At 38.4% G+C, this 25,843-nt stretch overlaps 1 protein-coding gene across 4 annotated transcripts in view; it reads left to right on the top strand.

Annotated features, from left to right (window-relative positions):
• Positions 1-25,843, top strand: part of ANKS1B (ankyrin repeat and sterile alpha motif domain containing 1B) — a 1,050,054-nt gene that overhangs the window by 343,831 nt on the left and 680,380 nt on the right. For all 4 annotated transcript variants that reach the window (XM_036492291.2, XM_036492289.2, XM_004583128.3 and 1 more), the window contains exon 10: positions 14,057-14,222. In XM_036492291.2, coding sequence (XP_036348184.2) covers positions 14,057-14,222 — 166 coding nt within the window. The remainder of the gene's footprint in view (positions 1-14,056; positions 14,223-25,843) is intronic.

Below are 25,843 nucleotides of genomic sequence, written 5' to 3'. Positions count from 1 at the left end.
TGTTGATTGCCTCTTCAGTTTGTACGGTTTCCTTTGCATAGCAGAAACTTCACAGCTTCATGTAAACCCATTTAGTTACCTACAGCTCTGGGTTCTATGCCAAGATGTCATTGCCTGTGCGTATGTCTTGCAATCTCCCCAATATTTTTACTCTAGTAGTTTGATGGTATATGATTGTAGACTTGGATCCTTGAACCATTAACAGCTGATTTGAAGATGCAAGATAAGATCATGTTTCATACTCCACATATATAGAACCAAAATTTTCCAGCATCCTTTTGTTTTTTTTTTTTTTTGTATAATGCCATTTCTCCCTAGATTGATTTCAGTTCACTTCTCAGAATTAGCTGATGGTGTATGTGTGGATTAATTCCTGTTATTTCTATTATGTTTCATTGATCTGCCTGTATATTTCTGTGACAGAACCAGGTTGTTTGGATGACAGCTGCCCTATAATACATCTTTAAGCTTGCTATTGCAATGACTCCAGTTTTTTGTTTCCTGTTGTTACTTAACATTTCTTTAGCCATTTGGAGTCTCTTGTGCTTCTGTATGAATTTTGGCATAGTTCTTTTTTTCTTGATCTCAAAAGAATGTCGTTCGTTTTTCAGTTGCATTGTATTACATCTAAAAATTGCTTATTGTACTATGAATATTTTGATGTTATTAATTGTATCATTCCAGGAGCATGGAATTTTTTTCCATTTTATGGTGTCTTCTGTAGATTTGTTTAACATTTGGAAATTTTTATGATAGACATCTCTCACATATCATTGATTAAAGCTATTCAAAAATATTTAAAGTTTTTTGAAGGTTTCGGGAATAGGATTGATTTTAGAGTTCTTTCTCAGCCATGTAATTGTTTCTATATACAAAGGCTATTGATTTTTAAGTGTTGATCTTATATCCTGCAACTTCACCAAACTTTCTTGTGAGTTCCAATAGCCTGTTAGTAGAATCTTTTGGTTCCTTATACAGAGAATCATGTCATCTGCAATCAGGGACAACGTGACTTCTTCCTTTCCAAATTTTATCCCTTTGATTCCATTTTCTTGCCTAATGCTCTACTTCCTTGCCTATATGAAAGAACAGTGATGAGAGTACAACACTCATCTACTGCCAGATCTTACGGGAAAGGCCTCCCACTTTTCCCATTCAATATGATGCTGGCTTTGGAGTTTTCAAATATTTTCCTGGTTTTGTTGAAAAATGTCTTTCTATACCCAATTTATGTAAGGGTTTTATCATGAGAGGTTGTTGTATTTTATAAAATGCTTTCTCTGTATTTATTGACATAATCTTATAGCTTTTATTCTTCAGGTTGTTAATATGATGTATTACCGATTTGTGGACGTCGAACCACTTCTGCATACCAGGGGTAAATCCCACTTAGTTCAGGTGAATGGTCTTTCTGACATGTTGTTGGATTCGCTTAACTAGTAGTTTTTTTGAGGATGTTTCGCATCTGTGTATGCATCGCCTATCTCAGGGATATCTGTTTTTCTGATTTGGGGATTAAGATTATGCTGGAGGATTCCCTCCCTTTCCGTTGTTTTGAATAGTTTGAGAAGTATTGGAGTTGGTTCTCCTTTGAAGTTTGGTAGAATTCAGCAGTGACGCCATCTGGTCCCAGGATTTTCATTATTTGGGAAGATCCTTGTTACTAATTTAATCTCCATCTTAGTTATTTATCTATTTAGGTTTTCTATGTCATCATGATACAATTTAATAAATTCTCTGTATCCAGGAATTTTTCCATTTCTTCCACGTTTTCCAGTTTGTTAGTATATAACTGTTTGTACTAATTTTTGATGATTTTTGTGTCTATTTTTTCCATTGTGATCTTTTTTTCTAATTTTATTGATTTGGGTTTTCCACCTTTTTTGGGGAGGGGATGTTAGGTAAGCCAAAGTGTATCAGTTTCCCTTTTTTTTTTTTTAAAGTGTATCAGTTTCCCTTTTTTTCTTTTTTTAAAGTTCTTCAACTCACTGGTCTTATTTACCTTTTTTGTTTGTATCAATTTTTAAATTATAATATCTAATTTTAACTTTTCCCTTCTTGTTACTCAGTTTGTTTGGATTGTTGACTGTTTTCAAGTCCTTGAGATATATTGATAAATCTTTTGTTGAAGTTTATTCAGATTTATTTTTCTTTTTTGAATCTCTTTTTTAATTTTAGATGATGTTTACATAATCAGGGTGGGAAGGATCTGGGGTTAGGGAGAAGTGGTTATGATCCTTGTTTCCAAGCTTTCTATTTCTTCTTCCCATTCCTGCGGGACAGGGGCGATGGGGGTAAGTAATCCAGCCTCCCAACCATCCCAGTACCCAAGGATGGGAAGGGCATTTGATATCAGCCGGTAGTCATAAAGGCTCATGTTTCAAAGGTTCTGCCCAGGTGGATGCAGTAGTTTCGAAATGCTATCAGTCTTGCCTATCTATGAATGAGGAATTCCTTCCAATGTCCATTGACTGACACTATTGACTTTATACTCTCCAATCGCCCAGATATTTGCTGTCATTGTTTGGCTGGGGTAGTTGTCCATATGTTCTGTTCTCCATTCTCTGCTATATACCAGATGTCCTCTGTAGGTCCCAATGAACTGCCATGTCCTCCATGTGCACCGTGGTCTGCCATCCAGCACTCTGTCCTCTACACTGAGGAGGACCAGTTCTACTTCTCCTAGGTAGGCTCATGGACCTGAGCCAAGCGACATAGGCCATGCCAGACTCCCATCCCCAGGACTCACGGACTCAGCACCAACCACTCAGGTGGGCTTGGTGACCTGGACCAGGAAACTCAGGCCCCTCCAGACCCCCTATTACTGAGGCTCATGGATCCAGCACCCACTGCATGGGTGGGCCCAAGTACCTGGGCCATGTGACCCAAGCCCCACTGGACCCCCTCACCCCCAGGGCTCACAGACTCGATACCCATTGCATAGATGAGCACATGGGCCTGGGTCAGGAGACCCAGGGCCAAGTTAGACCCTCCACCCCTGAGGTTGACAAGTTCAGCACTTACTGTGCAGGCCATATGAGCCAGGACCCATAGGATCCCCTACCCCCCAGGGCTCGCAGACCTGATTCTCACCACACAGACAGGCTCGGTGACCTGGGCCAGGAGACCCAGACCCCTCAGGAGCCCCCACCCCTGTGGCTCACGGATCCAGCACCCACCACACAGGTGGGTCCAGCTGGATCTGAATCAGGAGATTCAGGCTCCACTTGGCCCCCCTACCCCCTTCTAACTGCTGTGAACTTCTCTTTGTACACTGCTTTGGCTTTGTCCCAGAAATTTGATATGTTGTGCAGCCATCCTCATTGTTTCCATGAATTGGTCACCCTTTAGATCTCCACCATGATGCACAGTTCATTTAGCAGAACATTGCACGGTCTCCATGCGTTTACATATTTTCTAGGATGTACTAAGTTGTTGATTTACAACTTTATTATGGTCAGAAAAGATACATAGTATGTTTTTAATTATTTCAATTTTCTAAGGTTTTCTTTATGGACTAACATATGGTCTGTCCTAGAGTAAATTCCATGCACTTGTGAAATGAATTTATATTCTGCAATTCTGGGATTAAATGTCATAAAGGTATCGTTAGATAGTTTTGGACCATTTTATAGATTAGCTGAGTTGTTTTTATTGTTATTGTTCATTTTTTATTTAGTGTGTATATCGAGCAAAGTGGGGTATTCAAGCCCCCATTATTATTGTATTGGAGTATTTGTCTCCCTGTATTGGCACTAGCAGTTTTAAATACACAGCTATCCTGGCATTGGGCACATTCGTATTTAAACACTTCTGGTTGAATTAATTCCTCAAAAATTATGGAATTCCCTTTTTCATCTCTTTTAACAGTTTTTGTGTTAAAGTCTATTTTGTTTAATAGTGTGTCTACACCTTCTTGTTTTTCTATTGATGTGCAGTATTTTTTTTTCATTTCACTTTCAGAGTCTATTTGTAGTTGGTGAGGTGTGATTTTTGTAGGCAGCTAATAGATAGCTCTTGTTTATAAATCCATTCAGCCAGTCTGTGTCTTTTGATTTGAGGGTTTAAGCTATTTGTGTTCAGGGTTATTTTTGAAAGGTAACAACTTGAGCCTACCATTTTTCCCCTATAAATATTCTTGTTGTTCACCTAGAATTTCCTTTGTACTTTAACTAGGAGATTTTCTACCCTCACGATTCTTTCATTATGGTGATTGTCATTCTGTATTTCTACATGCAGAGACATTGAGTGCACAGAGACCCTGTCACATGCCACATCCTATTATCCAACTGCAGAATCCAGGCAGTCTTTATGCTCAGTGCTCCTGCGGCTACCAGATATTGAGGATTCGATCATCTCTATGAGCCTGCCCCACACACAGGGAGGGCAGAGGTATCCCCAGCGCCAGCTACCTATGAGTACTGTGCCTTGAAAATTTGTGCCCTGAGGCCCATAGCAGGGTGAGGGTGTTGTGCACTCCTGCCTCCCAGTGGGTGGGCAGCCCCTTGCCAAACTACTAACTTGGCTCAACGTCAGTAGGAATTGTGGATTTGCCTCTCTCTTAAGTCCTCTGCACACATATGTAGATGCTTTCACTTGCTGCAGCCACTGCTTAATTAGCTGACCTTTCAGTGACATTACACACTGGGTGGAACAGGTGTCCCTGTCAGGATTGAGGTAGAAAAAAAGAGGGGGGTGAGGCTCGTGCCCAGTATGAGAGACTATGTTGAAAATACAAAAAGAACTGGGGCCTTATTTTAGTGCAGTGGAGTGAACTGCTGCTTATAATGCCAGCAGCCCATAATAGGCACCAGTTCTAGTTCTGTGTGCTTTGCTTCTGATCTAACTCCCTGCTAATGTGCCTGGGAAAGCAGCAAGAGATGGCCTGAATAAATGAGTTCCTACCATCCATGTGGGGACACCAGGCTGGACATCCTGACTCCTGGCTTCTACTGGCACAGACCTGGCTGTGACAGTCATTTGGCAGAAAACAAACAATCAAACAAACAAACAAACAAAAAACCAATGAGTCAATCTCAGTCTCTCTCTCTCTTCCCCACCCCATTTATCTGTCTCCTCCCGGTAATTCTCCCTTTCAAAATAAGTCAAGAAATCTTTTAAAAATGCATCTAAAACACTTAGCCTACTGAACATAGCTTAGGTTAGCAACACCATGCCCTATTTCCCCTCATACCATGTGGTTGACAGGAGCTGCCAAACATGGTGAGAGATATCACAGATTGCTCGTCTGGGAAAAGATCCAAAAACTTTGTTGTGTCTTGACTTAACCATTCCACAATGTATGTTTATATGAAAACATCATGTATATCATAAATATATACAGATTTTAGTTCTTGGTTAAAGTTTTTAATGTATTTGAGCTACAGATAGACGTGTGGAATTCCTACCCAAAGCTTCACTCACTAAATACCTGCAGTACTGAGGCCTCTCCTGTAAGTGGCAGTAGCTCAGTTACCTGGGCAATCACCTGCCATGGCTGAAAATTTGAGCTGAGAGTCAGAGCCGAACTAAATCCAGGTACTCAGCTGCAGTGCATGGGCTTTTTAATCATTAGACTTAATGTGTCTTGCTTACCAACTTTTAATATGTACGTTTTTTCAATCATGTTAATTTTTTTTCTTTTCTTCTTCTTCTTTTTTGTTTTTGTTTTTGTTTTTGCACCATGACTTGTGCTACCATCCTTATCTAGCTGCCAGAATTTTTTAATCTGGAGTCCATGTCCACCCAAGAATCAGTGGTAGAATTCATGGTGATCTTTGAGGAAAAGTTTAATTCTTTGTTTTTATTCATTTCTAAGTAAAATTTAGTATCTTTTCAGTTATAAGTACGAATATGCGTGTAGTGGGAAAGCTGTCATGTGGCTGATCTAGTTGTAGCTTTTAAGGAGATCTGTTCTCCATGGTGGTGATAGCCACTTACACTTCCACCAAGTCTCTAAGGGTTCCCCTTTCTTCATGTCCTCAGCAGCAGGTGTTGCTCTGTCTTTTGGATAGCAGCCATTCTGACAGGGTTGAGGTGCCTAGTGATGCCAGGCATGTCTCGTGGATTTGTTGGCCTTTTGGGTTTCTTTTTTGAGAACTGTCAATTGAAGTCCTTTGCTCATTCCTTTAACTTGATTATTTTTTTATTGTGAACTTTCAGAAAGAATCAATAGATTGAAGAGAAATGGGAATGTGAAAATGGGAAAAAAAGTATTTTCAAACTACTTGGTTGACAAAGATTAATATGCAGAAAATACTGATTTCCTTTGTAATTATAGGTGCTTCCATTTAGACATTTGAAAATATTTTGTGGTTGCAACTATACTAATTGTTCGGACAATGGCTTATAACAGTACTAATTTTTTTTTTTTCAATTTCTTAGATCTGGAATTTGAAAGCAACATAACAGCTTGGTATTGAGTTGAGATCTTTCATGAGTTTATAATCAAGATGTTGGCTCAGGCCACACCCATTGGAAGCTGAGACAGGGCTAGAATATACAAGGCAGCTCACTCTTGAGATGAGATTTTGTGCTGCTTTTTGGCAGGGAGCCTCAGTTTTCTCCTCTACAGCCAGCTGCCATAGCTGTAGAGTATATATTGCATATTGTAACATTTTCAGGCAATTTAAAGAATTTTGAAGGGCATGATTATGCTCTGTTTAATAATATTAAGTATTTGAAGCCTAAATGTGAACAAAACATTTTAGTAGGTAATTATACCTACTAAAAAAAAGAAATTAACCAAAATTCCTTGTGTCCTCATTCTGCTTTGGAAAATTAGCCTCCTTAAAACATCTATTAAAAATTTCAGATTTTGTTATTACTTCTTGCTATAAATACCTTTTCTGGATAAAGATCTTGATTTCACTCATTTTTAGTATCTGATTCTACTATTGACTCTGCCTTATAAACTACTAGAATAAGTGAAACAACTCAAGTGAGTTATTCTAAGACTTTGTACAGAAAATTTTAAGACAACATTTTTCTTAATAACAAAACTGGGAAAAATTTGAAAGTCCATTTAAAGAAGAATGTGTAAACTAACTGTGGTATGCATAATAGAAGATTCTTGCACCATATTAAAAAGAAATGAAAGTCAGAAACGTAATATTGACCAGAAAAAAATCACAGAAAACAAAAACGTTTTATATTATATATGCATATGGATTTCAAAAACATAAGGTACTAAGATTTCTTCTTTGTTAATAATTACACATCTAGTTAAATTTTAGCAACCACTCAGGGAATTTTAAATATCAAGTTTAAAGCAGAGGAAGGAGAATTATAGAGCTGCAAACGAGAAATTGGAGAAAAGATGTGGGAAATGTTTCCATAATACAGTCACAATACAATTTTCTTGAACTAACTAGTGGATGCATAAGAATTCATTTAGTTTTTTATTACCTTGTATACTATTCTGAGGGATTTTTATCATGTATTTCACTGAATGGCCCTCTCTTTTAATAGAATGACTTGTTATGAAAGCTTGGTTTCACTATGTTAGTTTTGCCATCCTGTTTCTTTGGCGGTGGTGAAGGAGGGGGAATTCTTAACTTTCACAAGGGAACCAGACACTATAAAAACTTGTATTCGATGAGAGATTCTTGCATTCCCCGAGGCCTCTGAAGAGGCAGCCTTCATTGTTCTTTACATGTTCTTTCCTTTGCACATACCCACAGGTACACACAGCACAGCCTCAGAATCTGACTCACTTTGTGTAGTATGGATTTTTTTAAATAATATTAATTTTTCCAATCCATGTGCATAGAAAAGACTTGCATTTTTGATGCCTCACTCAATTTCTTTCCTCAGTGTTTTGTAATATGCATTGTGGAAGTCTTTCACAAATCTATCAGAATACCTGTGATGGGTAGACATCTAGCTTAGTGATGAGGGTGTCCATTGGGAAACCCATTACACAGCATCACAGTCCATGGCTTTGGTACCTAGGTCTTGCTCCCAACTCCAGCTTGCTGCTAGTGCAGCCCCTTGGAGTCAGCAGTGAAGCCTTCAGTCACTGGGTTCTCCCCATCCACACTGCATACCTTCACTGAGATCCCAGTTTATGCTGCCTGCCTTGGCCTAGGTCCTGCATGTGCAGACGTGTGAGATAAGCCAGCAGTTAGAATATCGATCTCTTTCTCTATCAAAAAACTAAAACTAGAACTGTGAAAATCAATCCTAAACCTCTTATAAAAGCACAAATTACCCTGTGTAGCCAAAGCAATCTTGAGTTAAGATAACAAAGTTTGAGAACAACACGTATTTTTTTTTAAAGATTTTATTATTATTATTGGAAAGCTGGATATACAGAGAGGAGGAGAGACAGAGAGGAAGATCTTCCATCCGATGATTCACTAACCAAGTGAGCAGCAACAGGGCAGTGCGCTCCAATCCGATGCCGGGAACCAGGAACCTCTTCGAGGTCTCCCACATGGTTGCAGGGTCCCAAAGCTTTGGGCCATCCTCGACTGCTTTCCCAGGCCACAAGCAGGGAGCTGGATGGGAAGTGGAGCTGCCAGGATTAGAACCGGCGCCCATATGGGATCCCGGGGCTTTCAAGGCGAGGACTTTAGCCGCTAGGCCACGCTGCCGGGCCCAACAACACGTATTTGTAAGACACGCTGCAGAGCTCTAATAACCAAAGCAACATGGCACTGTCATGAAAAACAGACACTTTGACCAGTTGAACAAAAGAACAATCCTAGAAATGAACACAAACAACTAAGGCCAACTGTTTATCTGAAAATATGCCCCTCCCCCCCAAAAAAGGAACAGCTTTGAATAAATGGTGCTGGGTAAACTGGGTATCTGTGTGCAGAAGACTGAAACAAACAAAACCCTCCAACTTATATGACCATCCACTTAAAACTGAAGGCTTAATGCAAGATCTAAAACTGTGAAACTGCTAGAAGAAAACATAAGGGAATTATTTCAAGACTTCCATATAGCATTTTTAATAAGATCCAAAAGCACAGGCAACAAAAGAAAAATATGCAAATGAGTTGTGTCAAAGAAGGTTCTGCACAGCTAAGAAGTCGTTGACTGAAGAGACAAAAAAAATAAGAAATAGAGAAAATGTTGGGAAATTGTTCATCTGATACAGAACTGATATCCAGAATTTATAAAGAATTCCATGAAATCAGCCACTGTACCAATAATAAAACACGATCCAGTGAAGAAGGGGGCAAAGGGCCTAAGTAGACATTTCTCAAAAGAAGAAATACAAATGGACAACAAATATATATTGAAAAATTACTCAATATTATTGGCAATCAGGGAAATGCCACTTAAAGCCATAATCAAATCCTTAAACTCTAGTTGGAGTAGTTATTATCATGAAGATCAAACAAAAACAAACAGAAAAACTCTAATACTGGAAAAGGAACTTACCCTGCTGTTGGGGATACAAATTAGTACATCCATATGGACGTAAGTATGGAGACTCCTTGGCTAAAACCAGATCTGCCACATGATCCAGCTATCCTGCTTCTAAGTACTTATCTGAAGGGAGTAAAACCAGCTTACCAAAGATCAGTGTGCATTTGCATGTCTGTTACATCACTATTCACAATTTTCAAGGTATGGAATCAATCTCGTGGCACATCAGATGAAGAAAAGATAAACAAAATGTGGAATACATACCCAAAGGAATACTCTTCAGTCATTAAAACTGAAACCCTGTTATTTGCAGACACGTGGATGGAAACTGGGGAATTATATTAAATGAAACAAGCCAAGACTTAGAAAGATGTATACTGCATTTTATCTTTTATTTGTGGAAGCTGAAAATGTCAACCTGAACTTAGAATAGTGACTGTGAGAGCCTAGAACGTGTCATCAGGATGGAAACAGAAGAAGATGGGGTTAACACTTATTAAATTACAGTTAAAAGTGATAAGTTGTAGTGTTCTATGGAACAGTGGGGTGACCACACATTCACAGGGATGTGTGATATACTGAATGAAGAGCTAGAAGAGAGGAGCTTGTAATGCCCAAACATTAAAAAAAAAAAAAATTTAAGTGGAGCTGGCATTGTGGTTCAGTTGGTTAACCCATTATATGGAAGTCCATATTGGTGTGTTGGGCTGAATTCTGGCTGCTCTGTTTCTGATCCAGCTTCCTGCTAATGCTTCTTGGAAAGCAGAGGAAGATGGTCTAAGTGTTTGGGCCCTTGCTGCTAATATAGGAGATCTGAATGGCATTTAGATCCCTGATTTGCCCTGACCCAGGCTAAGTTGTTGGGAGCCATTTGGAAAGTAAACCAGTGGATGAAAGGTCTCTCTCTCTTTCTTTCTTCCTCTCTCTTTCTCTAGCTCTTTCAAGTAAAAAAAGAATTTAAAAAAATACACCTCACAAAAAAAATACCTCATAAAAATGTGCAAGGCAGTACATGTTAAAAAATAGACAAAAGCAAAACATTCTCACTGTTCATAGAGATGGTAAAACTTTGGTTTAAGCAAATTACCAGCTTGTTCTGATTAATTTCAAGATAAAGTAGTGTTATGACTGAAGACTTTTTCATAGACTCTTTTCAATCTTATTGTAATCTGTTTTTTTTTCATTTTTGATACTTTTCATATACAAAGCAGTAAGCAGTAATAGCTAGACTGAAAGAATAATTTACATGTGAAAAAGACCATAATTTCTTGAAACTGGTAACATTTGTTTAAAGGATACTAGAAAGTATGCTATTGGTCAAAAACTTTTTTTTAAGTTCTTTTTTATTATATATATATATATTATTAATTATTTTGCATTATGTGACAGTTTCATAGGCTCTGGGAAAAAAACTTTTTAGACATCTGTTTTGTGGAAGGATCTTTGTTAGGTTTGGGGGATATATTGGTGTTATACAAGAAAATTCCAGCTTTCTTGGAACTAAGAGTCATCTGGTTCAACCACTGCATAATGTGTTTCATCCATCATTTTATCAATAAATAATTTTGTGGGAAGATTTCCAGTAAGGAGATATTCCTTCCAGTCCATTATAAGGCTATTTGTAACATAATTATTTTTATTAATATGCTTTTATCTTAAGAGGCATTATTTTCTCATGGAAAATAATTTCTGTATTGACCCAAATGTACCCTCCTTGACTTATTATTCTTTGTTCTGCCTTAAGAGCGTTAGAGTAAATCTGACACAATAATTTCCCCTTTTGCTCACCTTGTGTGTGAAACTTGAGGGAAAGGCTTTCAAATATGTGGAGAGAACTTTGATGTGGCTGGAAGGTTTCTCTGGACAGAACACTGCAAATTCCTTTCATCATTTCTTCTGTGACATGCTTTTTAAATCATACACCATCTTGATTGCTTTCCTGTGCTTGCCTTCTACTTTGTCACCCTTTGTTGTTAAAAATAAATTACTCCCAATTTCCTGCTTTCAGTAGAGTAGAGGCAACATAATTGACCGTTTGATGTCTGAGGGTCTGGTGTGGTCTGAAAGCAGTTACACTGACCTTGAATCCTTCTGTAAAGTATCATTATAGGAAAAGTTAGAGATCATATGAAATCTTTAGCAAGCTCTGAATATATCTTAAAACATTTTGAAAAAGAGAATTGTTTCCTACTTCTATATTTCCTCTATAATTATATTTTGTGAAGGTAACTAATATCAAAAGCAAAACATGAATAACTGAGAAATCATCATACAGATAGATCATCTTTCTTCAGTAGACTGAGGACATTCTGAAAACAAGGATTATATCTTAGTATTCTGTTAGTCTGTCTCTAACTCTATCTTTCACCCTCTGGCTCTTTTTTATTTACGTACATATAATTTTATGACACAGTTTCATAGGCTCTGGGATTCCCCCAGCCCCTCCCCAAAGCCTCCCCCTATATTGAATTCCTCCATATTGTTACAGTAATGGAGTTCATAACCAGTCATGATTCCTTCATTGCGGGCATGGACGATGAGGAGAGTTCTAGCTCTTTTTCATATTCTCTCTCTCTCTTGCGGCGGCGCACACACACACACACACACACACACAGAGCACTTCAGAAACTTCATCTGGTGATTTGGGGATGCAGACATTTGGGATAGCAGTAATAGCAGGTAGGGCAAAGCAGTTAGGACACCACCTAGGATACTGCATGCCATATTGGACTGTCTGATTTGAGTCATGATCCCCAATTCTAGCTTCCTGACAGTATGTGCCGTAGGAGGCACTAGATAACAGCTCAAATAAACGGTTCCCTGCTGCCTGTGCAAATGGAAAACACCTGGACTGAGCTGCTGGCTCGTGGGTTGGCCTGGCCAAACCCTGGATGTTCCAGGCATTTGAGGAATGAACCACCAGATGGGGGTCTGTCAGTTGGTCTCTCTCTTCCTGCCTTTCAAATAAATATTTAATATTTTAAATGAAATTCACTTCAAAATAGAATATTTTGAAAAGCTTGTGGAAAAGTACAATTAATGATGCCTTTGGGGACAGGTATTTGCCACAGTAATTAGGACCTTGCTTATCTCATTTGGGACTACCTGGATGTACATCCCAGCACTGCCTCCAATTCCAGCTTATTGCTGTTGGACAGCCTGGGAAACAACACATTGATGAGTCTGGTCTGTGTATGTCTACTGCCTGTATGGGAGGACTGGATTGAATTCCAGGCTCCCAGCTTCCGCCTGGCCTAGCCCTGCCTGATGTGGGGCCTCCAGAAAGGGAAGAACAGGTAGAAGCACTCCCTCTGACAGACATCTCTGTCTCTCTTTTTGTCTCTATGCTACTCAAATAAATAAAAATAAAATTCTAAAATTAAAACATTAAAAGTTATGTTTTTTAAAACAAAATTTGAAATGTGTGTATAGTTTCATCATAGTATTCATTTACCAATGACTTTTTTGTTGTTTTTCTTTTTTTGTTGTTGTTGTTTTTCATATTTACTTGTTTATTTGAGAAACAGAGTTACAGAGAGTGAGTAGGAGGAAGAAAGAGCTATTTTTGATCCACTGATCCACTACTTAAATGGGCACCAAAGCCAGGGCTGAGCCAGGTGGAAACCTGGAGCCAAGAGCTTCATCTGGTTCTTCCATGTGGGGGGCAGGGTCCCAAGGACTTGGCCATCTTGTGCTTGCCTTCCAGTTATCAAGGAGCTGGGTCAGAGTGAAGCAGCCAGGACCCAAACTTTTACTCATCTGGGATGCTGGTCATATAGGCCGTTAACCTTCTACACTACAGTGCTGTTACCCTCCATGTGCTTTTTGAAGTATCTTTAAATATATGAAAAATATATTAGCCCAATAAACATTTGATAGTCAGTGCCTTATATACAAGAAAGTAATATTTTGGAAATTGAAATGAATTTCAGGTTTAAGAATGTATTGAATATATTAGATGTGATAGAATTGTTAATAAATTTTATCCTAACCTGAAAATGGCAACCCTGGATAGTTACTTAACAGCATGCAAAAAGTAAAATAGGAGTGTGTTCGATGGTCTTACCCTTAACTTCCAATGAGAAAATCCCAATTAGCAATGGCTCAAACTCTAAGAAGGCTATTATTACCTAGAAGGCTGAGAGAAACTGAATCCGTTTGAGGAAACAGCATCTTAGGCTTTTTCTATATTCCTTCTGCCATTCTTGGTTTGTTACCAATTTGCCTCCTTGGCTTATTGCCTTATGGTCACAGAATGCCTACCCAGCTCCAGATAGTAAAACTGCATCCAGAGAGGGATCTCTGTGATGTCTGGGCAAGAGCTTTTGACCCAAGCCAACTGGCAACTTCTTATTTTATCTAGTCATCAAAAATTGGGTCTTAGGGCTATCTCTAGGAGGCAGGCAAAGGAATAGTATCTTAGGAATGTCTGTTGATTAGTTAAACAATAGTTCATGTCATAACTAGAAAAGGAAGGTAACAAATGCACGAAGCCAAATTTTCTAAACTATCTCTAGTGACATGCAGGTTACATGATCATGTAACTTATTCTGTTATATGTATCATCAACTCTTTTGGAAGAACTAAAGAACCTAATTTATGTTTTCCAATTTTTATAAATTAAATGAATTTGTCATAGTTACAATGCTTTTGAATCTCTTTTCCTTTCCAGGAGTCCTATCCAAAGAAGAGAAATTATGCTATGGAAATTGTACCATCTGCCTCTCTGGATACATTTCCTTCAGAAAATGAGAACTTTCTATGTGATCTCATGGACACAGCTGTTACAAAGAAACCATGTTCCCTAGAAATTGCAAGGTCATCGTCCCCAAGACCTGGTAATGTTTCTTATTCATAATCAGGCCAATTAAGCTGCATTCTTTTTATATGTAAAAATATACCATTAACATTTTGATTTTCCACTATATTTTCAAAATGGAAATGCTCAGATGTAGTCCCAATGATTCTTCTGTTGTTTAGAGGTGAGTCCTCTAAATTGGTATGAAGACTCTTCACTTTCTGAAAACAGCCATCATGTGGGTTTCATTTCCTAGGTAAAGACACTTTAAACCCTTTAAGAAATGAGGGGAATAACTTCTAGGATAAATAACAAACTTTTTGGTCATTCAGAACCACATAACCACTTTGGGAACAACATTCCCTTATTTATATATATTATTGCATCTTGTATTTTTGCAGATCATCAAAAACTTACTTAGCTACTTTATAAATAGTTTATATATCTTGTGAAATGTTGAGATCAATTGTTTTAATTACTTGCATTACAAACTGGTGGGTAAGGCAGACATATATTATTCTCATTTGAGCTTTGTTGGAATTGTGTCTAATCCATGATCAGCGGCTGAGGGGACCTCCCTTTAAATGAGCTTTTACTGCCGTCATGTTGGCTTCCTATGACTGTCTAATCCATGATCAGCGGCTGAGGGGACCTCGCTTTAAATGAGCTTTTACTGCTGTCATGTTTGCTTCCTATGACTGTCTAATCCCTGATCAGCGGCTGAGGGGACCTCCCTTTAAATGAGCTTTACTGCCGTCATGTTGGCTTCCTATGACTGTGCTCTGCCTTTAGGAAAGAAGACTGGGTAATTGCACAAAAAGCAAATAAAGGAGGAAAGTGTCAAAAAGACGGTCATTATGTTCATTCAACAGTGCAAGAATTACAAGGAAAATTTTGGTGAGGGACATTTGGAGTTTGGAAATCTAACCGATACATACTTTTCTTTAAAATTTTTTTCTATTATTTTCCATGATACAATATTGTAAGTAGGGGAATTCACCATTTCCCTCCCGTTTCTTCCTCTACATTTCCCCCCATATTATTATAGAGTATAGTCCTTTGACATTCTGTTATTGAAGTGTTTATCATGGAATTGTAGGTAGGAGTAGAAAGTCCAGTATCCTATTGCACAGAATATTTAACTATTTCACTGAGCCCTCCTTTTATTTGGGAGTAGAGATGCACTGTTACCTGAATGCTAGTCTTTGATACACAGTTCATCTAGGAGACTACATGTATATACCCATTCACCTGTATATCCATTTGTTTTATATATTTTTTTAAAGATTTATTTATTTTTATTACAAAGTCAGATATACAGAGAGGAGGAGAGACAGAGAGGAAGATCTTCCATCCGATGTTTCACTCCCCAAGCGATCGCAACAGCTGGTGCTGCGCCAATCCGAAGCCAGGAGCCTGGAACCTCTTCCAGGTCTCCCACATGGGTGCAGTGTCCCAAAGCTTTGGGCCGCCCTCAACTGCTTTCTCAGGTCACAGGCAGGGAGCTGGATGGGAAGTGGAGCTGCCGGGATTAGAACTGGCGCCCATATGGGATCCTGGCGCGTTCAAGGCAAGGACTTTAGCAGCTAGGCCACACCACCGGGCCCTTTTTGGTTTATATTTTGCATGAATGCTGCCTTAGAGAGAATTTATGATATTTGTCCTTTCAGATTGACTTATTTTGCTCTAATAATGGTCTCCAGTTGGTACCATTTTGTTGCAAATGGTAGAATTTCATTCTTGTTACTAGCTGAGTTGTACTCCAAGCAATAGATATTCCCCAGTTTCTTTATCCTACCCTCTTTTGATAGACATCTGGGTTTCCATGTCTTCATAGTGTGGATTGTGCTGCTATAAATATAGGGTTGCAGCTCACTTTCTGATAATCAGATTTCATTTCTTTTGGATATATTTCTAGGATTGGGATAGCTGGGTCCCACTGACTTTCAAAGTGACTACACTAGCCTACCCTCGACCAGCAGTGGGGTAGGATACCTTTGTCCCTAGATCCATGCCAACAGGTGTTGTTGGTACATATCAGTGTAGGCTTTTCTTACTGGAGTTAGATGGAGTTTCAGTGTGGTTTTTATTTGTGCTTCCTTAATAGCTAGGGAGCTTGAGCATTTTTTCATATGTCTGAGGCATTTGAATTTGTTCTTTTGAAAAAATTGTTCATTTCTTCGCCCGTTTCTTCACAGAGTTGTTGGTTGTATTGTTGCTGAGTTTCTGAAGCTCTTTGTAAATCCTGGGTATTAGTCCTCCATCTGTTGTGTGGTACACAAAAATTTTCTCCCTAGAATCCTATTGGTTACCTACATACTTTGTTGATAATTTCCTTTGCTTTACAGAAGCCTCTTAGTTTGATGTAGTGCCGTTAGTTCAGCTTTGACTGTCTATGCTTTTGGTGACTTTTCTAGGAAGTCTTTGGCTATGCTTATGTTTTATAGAGTGCTTCCAATATTTTTCTCTTGGTTATATGGTTTCTGGATGCAGATTTATGTCCTTGATCCATTTAGAGCTGATTTTTGTATAGGGTGACAGGCGAGAGTCTTGTTTCTTCTGCAAACTGATATCCGGTTTTCCCAACAGCATTCGTTGAAGAGAATAACTTTTTTGTGTGTTATTTTCAGTTCTCTTGTCAGAGATTAATTGGCTGTACATGTGTGGGCTCACTTCTAGTGGAACACTTTCTGTTCTGTTCCATTGATCTTCTCTGTTTCTGTACTAGTACCAGACTGTTTTGATTACCACAAGACAGTATGCATTTAAATTTGGAATTGTGACTCCTCCAGCCTTATTTTTATTCTTCCAGATAGCCTTGGTTATTTGTAGTGTCTTGTGTTTTCAGATGAATTTTTGTATCATCTTTTCTATTTCTGAGAATGTTGTTAAGATTTTGGTTGGGGGCCCGGCGTGGTGGCCTAGCGGCTAAAGTCCTTGCCTTGAACGCGCCAGGATCCCACATGGATGCCAGTTCTAATCCCAGCAGCTCCACTTCCCATCCAGCTCCCTACTTGTGGCCTGGGAAAGCAGTTGAGGACGGCCCAAAGCTTTGGGACCCTGCACCCATGTGGGAAACCTGGAGGAGTTTCCTGGCTCCTGGCTTCGGATTGGCGCAGCATCAGCCGTTGCATTCACTTGGGGAGTGAAACATCGGACGGAAGATCTTCCTCTCTGTCTCTCCTCCTCTCTGTATATCTGACTTTGTAATAAAAATTAAAAAAAAAGATTTTGGTTGGGATTGCATCATATCTGTATATGACTTTCAGCAATATGGACATTCTTAAGATGTTGATTTGACCGATCCAGGAGCATGGCAAAGTTCTCCATCATTTACTGTCTACCTCCATTTCTTTTCAAAATTTTCTTTCATAGATGTCTTCCATATGTTTGGTTAGGTTTATCCCGAGGTATTTAGGGCTCTTCTCCACTATTTTAAAAGATACTGTTCTTGTAAGTTCTTTCCCATTCGTGGAGTTGTTTATATAAACAAGGACCAAATATATGCTCATTGATTCTGCACCCTGCTACTTTTCCAAACTCTCTTATGAGTTCCAGTAGTCTCTTTGTTTAGTTTTTTGGTTCTTCTATATACAGAATCATGTCATCATCGCATAGGAGTAATTTGACTTCCTCATTTCCAATGTGAATTGTTTTAATATCTTTTTGCTGCCTAATAGCTGTAGCGAGGACTTCCAACACTATGTTGAACAGCAGTGGTAACAATGGACATCCTTATCTAGTTCTATATCTTAGTGCAAAAATTGCAATCTTTCCCTATTCACTCTGGTGCTGACATTGGCTTTTTCGCATATTGCATTGATTATCTTATGGTATCTTCCTTCTCAGCCTGTAGAGTTTTTAGCATGAAGTGGTGTTAGATTTTATCAAATGACTTCTCTGCATCCATTGAGATGATCATATGGTTTTTATTCTTCATTTTTTTGGATGTGGTATATCACATTTATTGATTTACAAAAACATTTTGTTTATGTTAGGTGAAAACATTTCATGGATTTCATATATACAAATTTAGAAGCACAACGATGCTTCCCATTCTCTTCTCCCACCTTCTGTTCCCTTTCTTCTCCTACTTAAAAAAAATTTTACAAAGTCACATGTTCAGTTTATTTTATAATTACAGACCTAACCCTCTACTAGGTCAATAATCGACCAAGTTGTAAGTAGAAAAAAAATTGTTCCTCAAGAGTAAAGACAAGGGCTATAAACCACCAATAAATGTTAAGTATCAGTTTAATTTAAATTCATTTCATCTTGTACTCTGTATATTACATGTCATAATCAGGGGAAACACATGATATTTGTATTATTTGGACTGGCTTGTTTCACTAAGCATAATATGTACCATTTGCATACAAAAAAATAAAGAATCCAGTTAAGAAAGGGAAAAAAGAAATGAGCAGACATTTTTCAAAAGATAAAGTTCAAGTGGCAAATAGACACATGAGGAAATGCTCAGGATTACTAGCCATCATGGGAATGTAAATAAAAACCACAATGACATTTCCATACATTCAAGCTAAAATAGCTATCACACAGAAATCAAAAATCAAGAATGTTAGTAGGGATGTGGGGCGGGGGGAAGGCATCCATGGCTGGTGGGAATGTAAGCTAGTACAATTATTATGGAAGCCAGTATGAAGATTCCTCAGATTTCTGAAAATAGATCTGCCATATGATGCAGCCGTCCCACTCCTGGGAATTTACCCAAAGGAAATGAAATCAGCATATGAAACACTCTCTCCGGATGTTAGTGTGACACTGTGAGGTGGGAACTCTGATGAATGGGTAATACAGGTTATTCTTTTGAGATTAAAGGAAGAAGTTTGGTGGTAACTTAGCAAAAAAGATATAAGAAGGAATTGGCTGATTTACTTCAGTGTTACTAAGAGCTGCTCATCTTTTGAAGCTGGAGGAATTTTCCAGTGGAGAAAGCTCTAAAGATAAAGAATTAGAACAAAGACAACCGTTGAAATAGAAGTTGGGATTGAATTAGTCTGAGATGCAAACATTACTTTTCCCAAAGATAGAGGGAAGTACACTTATGACAACTCTGCAATATGTGTTTTCAAGATAATTTTTAGGGTAATTGGCTAGAAAGAAATGCCAGGCTTTTTGTTCCCCTGAAAAGTTGAGGGTTTTTTTTCTCTCTCTCTTTTTTTAAGAATCATTAATTTACATGAAAGAATTATATAGAGAAAGAGATTTTCCATCTTCTGGTTCACTTTCCAAATGGTCTTAATTGCCAGGACTGGGCGAGCCCAAACCCAGGAGCTTCTTCTGGGTTTCCCACGTGTGTGACAGGGCCCAGACACTTAGATCATCTTCTGATTGCTTTCCCAGCCACTTCAGCAAGAACCTGCAGTAAAAATGGAGCAGCTGAGAATTAAACCTGCAGCAATGTGGAATTTGAATGTTCTATAGGCAACATAGCCCTCTGTTCTACAGCCTTCTCCAAAACTACGTCATGAAAAGGTTTAATGTTCAAAAAGTCATTGTACATAGGCTAGGGATTTTATATAGTTGGATTCATAGATTTGGGTAACACTCAGGCTAAGGTATTGTATAAATTATCACAAACATAAGGGAAAATTTTAAAATAAGGTAAGAATATGATAGAGTTGCCTATCACTATGGAGAATTGGTTTCAAGACCTCTTTATATATCAAAATATGAATGTGTGAAGTCCTTATATAATGTTGTAGTACTTATTAAACCTAGGCAGATATATATATATTTATAATCATATATATATATATATATATATACACACACATTAGTACAGTACCTAATGAAGTGTAAATACCATGTAAAGGAGTATAGTAATATGTAGAGCATAAAGAGAAGACAAAAAATATACTTGTTTAGTACAGTTGCAGTTTTATTTTAAATATTTCAAAGTTGTAGTTTGTTAAATCCATGGTTGATGAACCTGGCAATTTTGGAGACATTTAACATGTATTGAGTATTTTTTTAGATTTATTTTATTTATTTGAAAGATGCCAGCACAGATAAAGAAGCACAGAGAGACAGAAAGATATCTTCCATCTACTGATTAACTTCACAAATAGCCCCAATGGCTTTTGAGGTCCAGACTCCTGGGTTGGACTGAATTCAGGACCCAGGAACTTTATCCAGGTCTCCACATGAGTAAATAGACCCAAACACTTGTATCATATTCTGCTGCGTTCCCAGGTGTTTAGCAGGGATCTGGATCAAAGTGGAGCAGCCGGGACTCAAACTTCTGCCCTCATGAAATTGTGGCATTGCACATAACAAGCTTTACCTTCTAAGTCACAAAACAGGCCCTGTGTCTTGAATATTTACTGTTTGATAGAAACTTCTAAGTATTTTATACATCATTTCAAATCATTGTTAAAATGTTGTGGGATGTTGATATCATAATCTTATTTTCTAAGTGATAGAACTAAGGCATTGATACATTAGGTAGTTTCCCAGTGTTACATGTTAATATGAGATGTGAATTTGAGCCTTGAACTTTGACTGTCCATCTGATGTGTGCTGATGAACATGAGGTGTAATGGTACTTTGTGTTAGAACATGAGGTAGAATAGAAATTGTGAACAGAGTACTGAAACCCTCAGCAGTTGTGATAATATGCCACAAGAGAGACCTGGATGAAGCTCCTGGCTTCTGCCTGGCTAGTATGGCAGTATACTTGACATATGGCCAGGTATGGCCATCTGTGGAGTGAACAACTGAAAGGAATCTCTCTCTCTCTCTCTCTCTCTCTCTCTCTTTTTCTTTGTCTCTCTCTCTCTCTCTTTCTCTCCTCTCTTCTCTCTTCTCTGACTCTGTAACTCTGCCTTTCAATAGAAGAAAAATGCATTTTTAATGTTAAGGGATGTCCATTTTTGATGACAATAAAATCAGAAAAAGAAAGTGTAGGAAGAAGTATATAGCAGGAAATCATAAATTTCAGATAGATTTCAGATTTTGAATGGAAGTATCGTGTTCCCAGGCTACAGAAACTGATGCCTAAAAAAACCTCTTTCCATAGGCAAGAAATGAGGTTAAGAGTGTATTCAAGACAGAGAGCCCAGTTAATGAAACTGGGGATGATCTATGAACAAAAATTTGATTAGGTCACAGGAGGGGAGGAATTATGGATCATGGCATAAGGAATGAAAGAATAAAGGAAGCAAGTATGATACGCATAAGGCACTGAGTTCCCATCTGAGCCAGTCCCCATTAATGGACCCAGGTAACAAGGCTGATTAGACTCAAGTTAATTCTGAAAATAAATAATGCTGAATAAAAATATTAAAAAGCTTCCTAAAAGTTCAAAAAGCAACATAATTATGTAAACCAAATTGTATCAGAATTATTCATTAGTTTTTATTAATATATTGGTAAAAAATAATCATGCCAAAGCATTGGTGAGGGCAAGAAAACAGTACAGTCAGGAGTAATTTTTCTACTGAGGAAATTTGCTGAATCTGCTGTTGAACTTGTGATGCTCAGATCTTCTGTGGGTTTGGATGGAGAAAATGAATCTATGTGTCTGCCTAATATGGGGGCTGTAATATAAGATCCTTCTTACATATTGCTGGAAAGCCAAGGGTTACTCCCTGATAATAAGAAGTAGTCTTGTTTTTACCCAGAGCCACTCTAAGGAGACTTCAGGGGAAGATGTTTTCCAGTGATGAGAACAAAGGAGAAAATCCCCAAGATTTATTATGACACATTGACCCTCCTGCAGGGTTGTACCAAGACAGTCCTTAGAATGTTAATCTGTGAGTTTGATTTAAAGTAATATCATCAGCTAAAAGCCAATATAATCCCTTGGGAAGGTTGTCTTTCTGGGCTCCAGATAATTTCTAGAAATGCTGTTCCTCTATTAAAATTAGCAGATTACATGAATTATTGCTACAGGGAAGGAATCCCTACCAGGAAGCTAAGCTACAGAAAGCCGGAAGACCAGATCCACATCTGGAAAGACTAGAAATACTGGAATGATCAGATGCAGACCTTCAGCAGACCACACTGTTATAAAGAGAAGATAAGCCTGAAGTTATTTGGGGGAATTACAAGCTAGAAAAATGCCCTAGTATCCTTGAAAAGAAAAAGAAAATTTCTAGAAATGAAAAAAACAATCAAGCACAACAAACAAAATTTAAAACTTAGTAGATGAGTGCAATAATATATTGAACTGAATTGTAAAGAGATTCAATAGTGAAGACACAGAAACAACCCAAATGCTGATTGAAAGAATGGATAAAGAAACTATGGTACATCCGTTCTGTGAAATACTACTCAGCCATTCAAGGAACAAAATTCTACTGTTAGCAACAAAATGATCCCAACTGGAGATCATTATGCTTAGTGAAATAAACCAACCCCAAAAGGACAAGTATCATATGTTGTGTCTGATGTAAGCCGATATTCATGCAAAATACTATATATGTGTGTGTGTGTACACATGTAAGTACATGTATTCATAATGGAGACCAGCATACTGATAGTATACTGAGAAGTGAAGATACATTGTAGCATGACTTTTTTTCCCCATCCAACTGGTTTATTTCCCACATGTTCCCAGTAACTGGGGACCAGGCCAAGACAATTCTAGGAGCTGGGAGTATAATTCAGGTCCCTCACATTGGTGGCTGCAGCCATCACCCCTGCCTCCCACGGTGAGCATTTGCCAGGAGTTGGAGGCGGGAGCCAGAGCTGGAAACTGTACCCAGGGATTCCTGTGGGGATGAAGGCACCTTACACATCTATCCCACCTCTCTGATAAGTTGCCCTACAATGTCAGGTGCAGGTCAGCATTTAAGAAAAAGAGGAAAGCCAGGAAGCGCTGAGCAACCTGGGCCTACTCCGTGGACAGGAGGGAAAAGAAGCATTGCACTGCTGGAGGCAGGCCCGGCTGTGGCACTGGCACCCAGCCATGTGGCTGCACGGGGCCTCACACTGACTGCGTGTATGTCTACAGGCATGGGACTTGACACCAGGGCTGCCAGCAGGAGCCTGTGGGAGGCCAGGGGAGAAAGGACAGGAGCAGAGTCGTCTTTGATTCAGGAGGAGGAAGAAGAGGAGTAGGAGTGGGGAAAGGAGGAAGGGGAGGAGGAGATGATTTACTCATTTTTATTGGAAAGGCAGGCATAAAAAAAGGATATGCAGAGAGAAAGATATTCCCAGATGACCACAGCAGTAGGAGCTGAGCCAATCCAGAGCCAGGAGCCTCCTGGAGGGAGGCGTGGTGAAGGAGATGATGCCTCTATCATCTATGTATTACCATGAACAAGCCAACCCGAATTCATGCACCACATATCTGTAGGATTGACAACGTTCGCTTGCCAGTTAATTATTTGACTGTGACACATTGGATAGGATGTGGATGCTCAACTGGAGGATGAAGGACCACTATTTTTTCCCCAGTCATTCTTTCTTTCATTTTTTGACTTGCAATATTTTTCCATGGTACAGGGATTCCCATTTTAAACTTCCCTTTCTCCCTCCCTGTTTTCGCACCATCACTGGTTTTCCCCTATATCATTACAATAGTACAGTCCTTCATCAACAGTCACAAGCCCAACATCCTGCTATTTAAGTGCATCATGCAATTATAGATGTAGGCAGTAGTAGAAAGCTTAGCCTCCTACTAATTTAACAGTTTCACTAGAGTCCTACTTTTATTTGGGAGTAGAGATACATAATGTAATCTATTTTCACTTCCCTGTAGTTTAGTCTCTATTATAAAGTTCATCTATGTATGTGTGTGTATGTGTGTATATATGTGTGTATGTGTATACACTCTTATTCATCTATGTATCTATTGATCTTATATTTTGTATGAATGTTGCATTATATCAGAGAGAACATATGATATCTGTCCTTTTGGGATTGGCTTATTTCACTAAGCATGATAGTCTCAGGTTGAGATAATTTTGTTGCAAATGGTAGAATTTCATTCTTTTAAATGGCTGAGTAATATTTCACAGAGCAGATGAACCATAGTTTCTTTATCCATTCCTCCTTCAATGGCCATCTGGGTTGTTTCTATGTCTTCATTATGTGGATTGTGCTGTTATAAGTATAAAATTGCAGGTTGCTTTCATACATGCAGATTTTACTTTCTTTGGATATATTTCCAGGAGCAGGATTGCGGGGTCATGTGATAGATCAATTTTCAGTTATCTTAACATTGTTCATTTTACCTCTATAGAGGCTGTACTAGCCTTCACTCCCACCGACAATGGAGACCACTTTTAAGATGACCCTCTATAAGTAACTGACAAGTTGAGGCTGGTTATCAACTAAAGCTTTTTGGGTTGAGCATTTTTTCCCTGGTTTCGGAATCCACCTGAGTGTCATCATAATTTTCTGGTTGGACAACAAGAGAGAATATCCTAAAGAACCAGATGGTAATTGTGTCATTTTTATTATTTACTTACTCACAGATCTTCAGGAGTAGGGCACCAGAGTAGTTGAGATCTGGTGTGGACTTTCTGTCATCTCTCTCTATGTTCATATGATCTTGTCCTTGTGCACACACAGAAAGAGGGTGTGAGTCAAGGGTTGGGGGTCTTAAATGTGCAGAGAAAAAAAACAGCCTTGGTTTCAATGTCTCATTGCATTTTCTTGCTCTAATACTTTGCCAGCAGCTGTCTCATAGATCTTTAGAGTTTCACAAATATCTGCTTTGTCTTTTAGGCTTCAAAATGACTTCTGGTGATTTTTCTTTTTAAATTATTTTCCAACATACATAAGTAAGTACTTCATATTAAAAGTATATAAAGTACATAAATACATAGTGGAAAAAGTGCAAATTACATGTCATACTCACTTTCCTCACTCATGTGCCTGTTGCGACCTTACATTGTTAACACCATGTGATTTAGGTTTCTATTAGAGCAGCAGCACCCAATTTCCAACACTGAAATCTATTCTGATTATTGATTGCTGCATAATTGTTCTAAATGTTACTAAGTTAAACCAATAATCATTGTTTTGCATAAGCAAATGCAACTTCACTAAGGCTTATTAGGAATAAATTGTCCTTGTTCCAAGCGATTTCAACTGGAGCAGCTTGACTGTGTATTGGGGAGATCTCTTCTCAAAATCCTTGCTAAGTGGCGTGGTCTACATGAACTTCCTTATGGCATGTAATGGGGTTACATGGACCAACACCCTCAACACATACTGTAGAAGCTGTACTATCTTTTAAAACTGAACCTTGCAAGGCAAACATCACTCCTATTGTTGTCAAAAGCCTGCCTACACTTAAGTAGAGAAAATTTAATTACTGCTCCTTTGAGGCAAGTATATTAACTAAAGTCACATTAGTCTCCAAGCCATTTCTGGAAACTGTGAATTCCTACAATGCCTGTGTTGTTTATTTGCCTTTGTCATTAGCTTGTCAAGAGGAGTAAGAGTTAATTTGCCTGGATATTCATTTCGCCCTTTTGTGCTTGATCACTTCTTCTAAGAAGCCAGTTTAATTCAGTGTCACAGGCTTGTAATGATTGGTACTATTTTCACCTTGGGTTGTGATTATGAATTCTTTGACAGGGAGTTCAGAATTAAAATAGAAGATTCGTAGGCTTGTTTTTTTAATGATATAAATAGAGATGAATACAAGTTAGAGAAGATTTTCTGCTCAATTCTATGTAA

The sequence above is a fragment of the Ochotona princeps genome, chromosome 15 (genome assembly GCF_030435755.1).
Source record: "Ochotona princeps isolate mOchPri1 chromosome 15, mOchPri1.hap1, whole genome shotgun sequence".
NCBI lineage: Eukaryota > Metazoa > Chordata > Mammalia > Lagomorpha > Ochotonidae > Ochotona > Ochotona princeps.
Note: the sequence above shows the minus strand (reverse complement) of the source record. Positions and strands in the feature narration are given on the sequence as shown.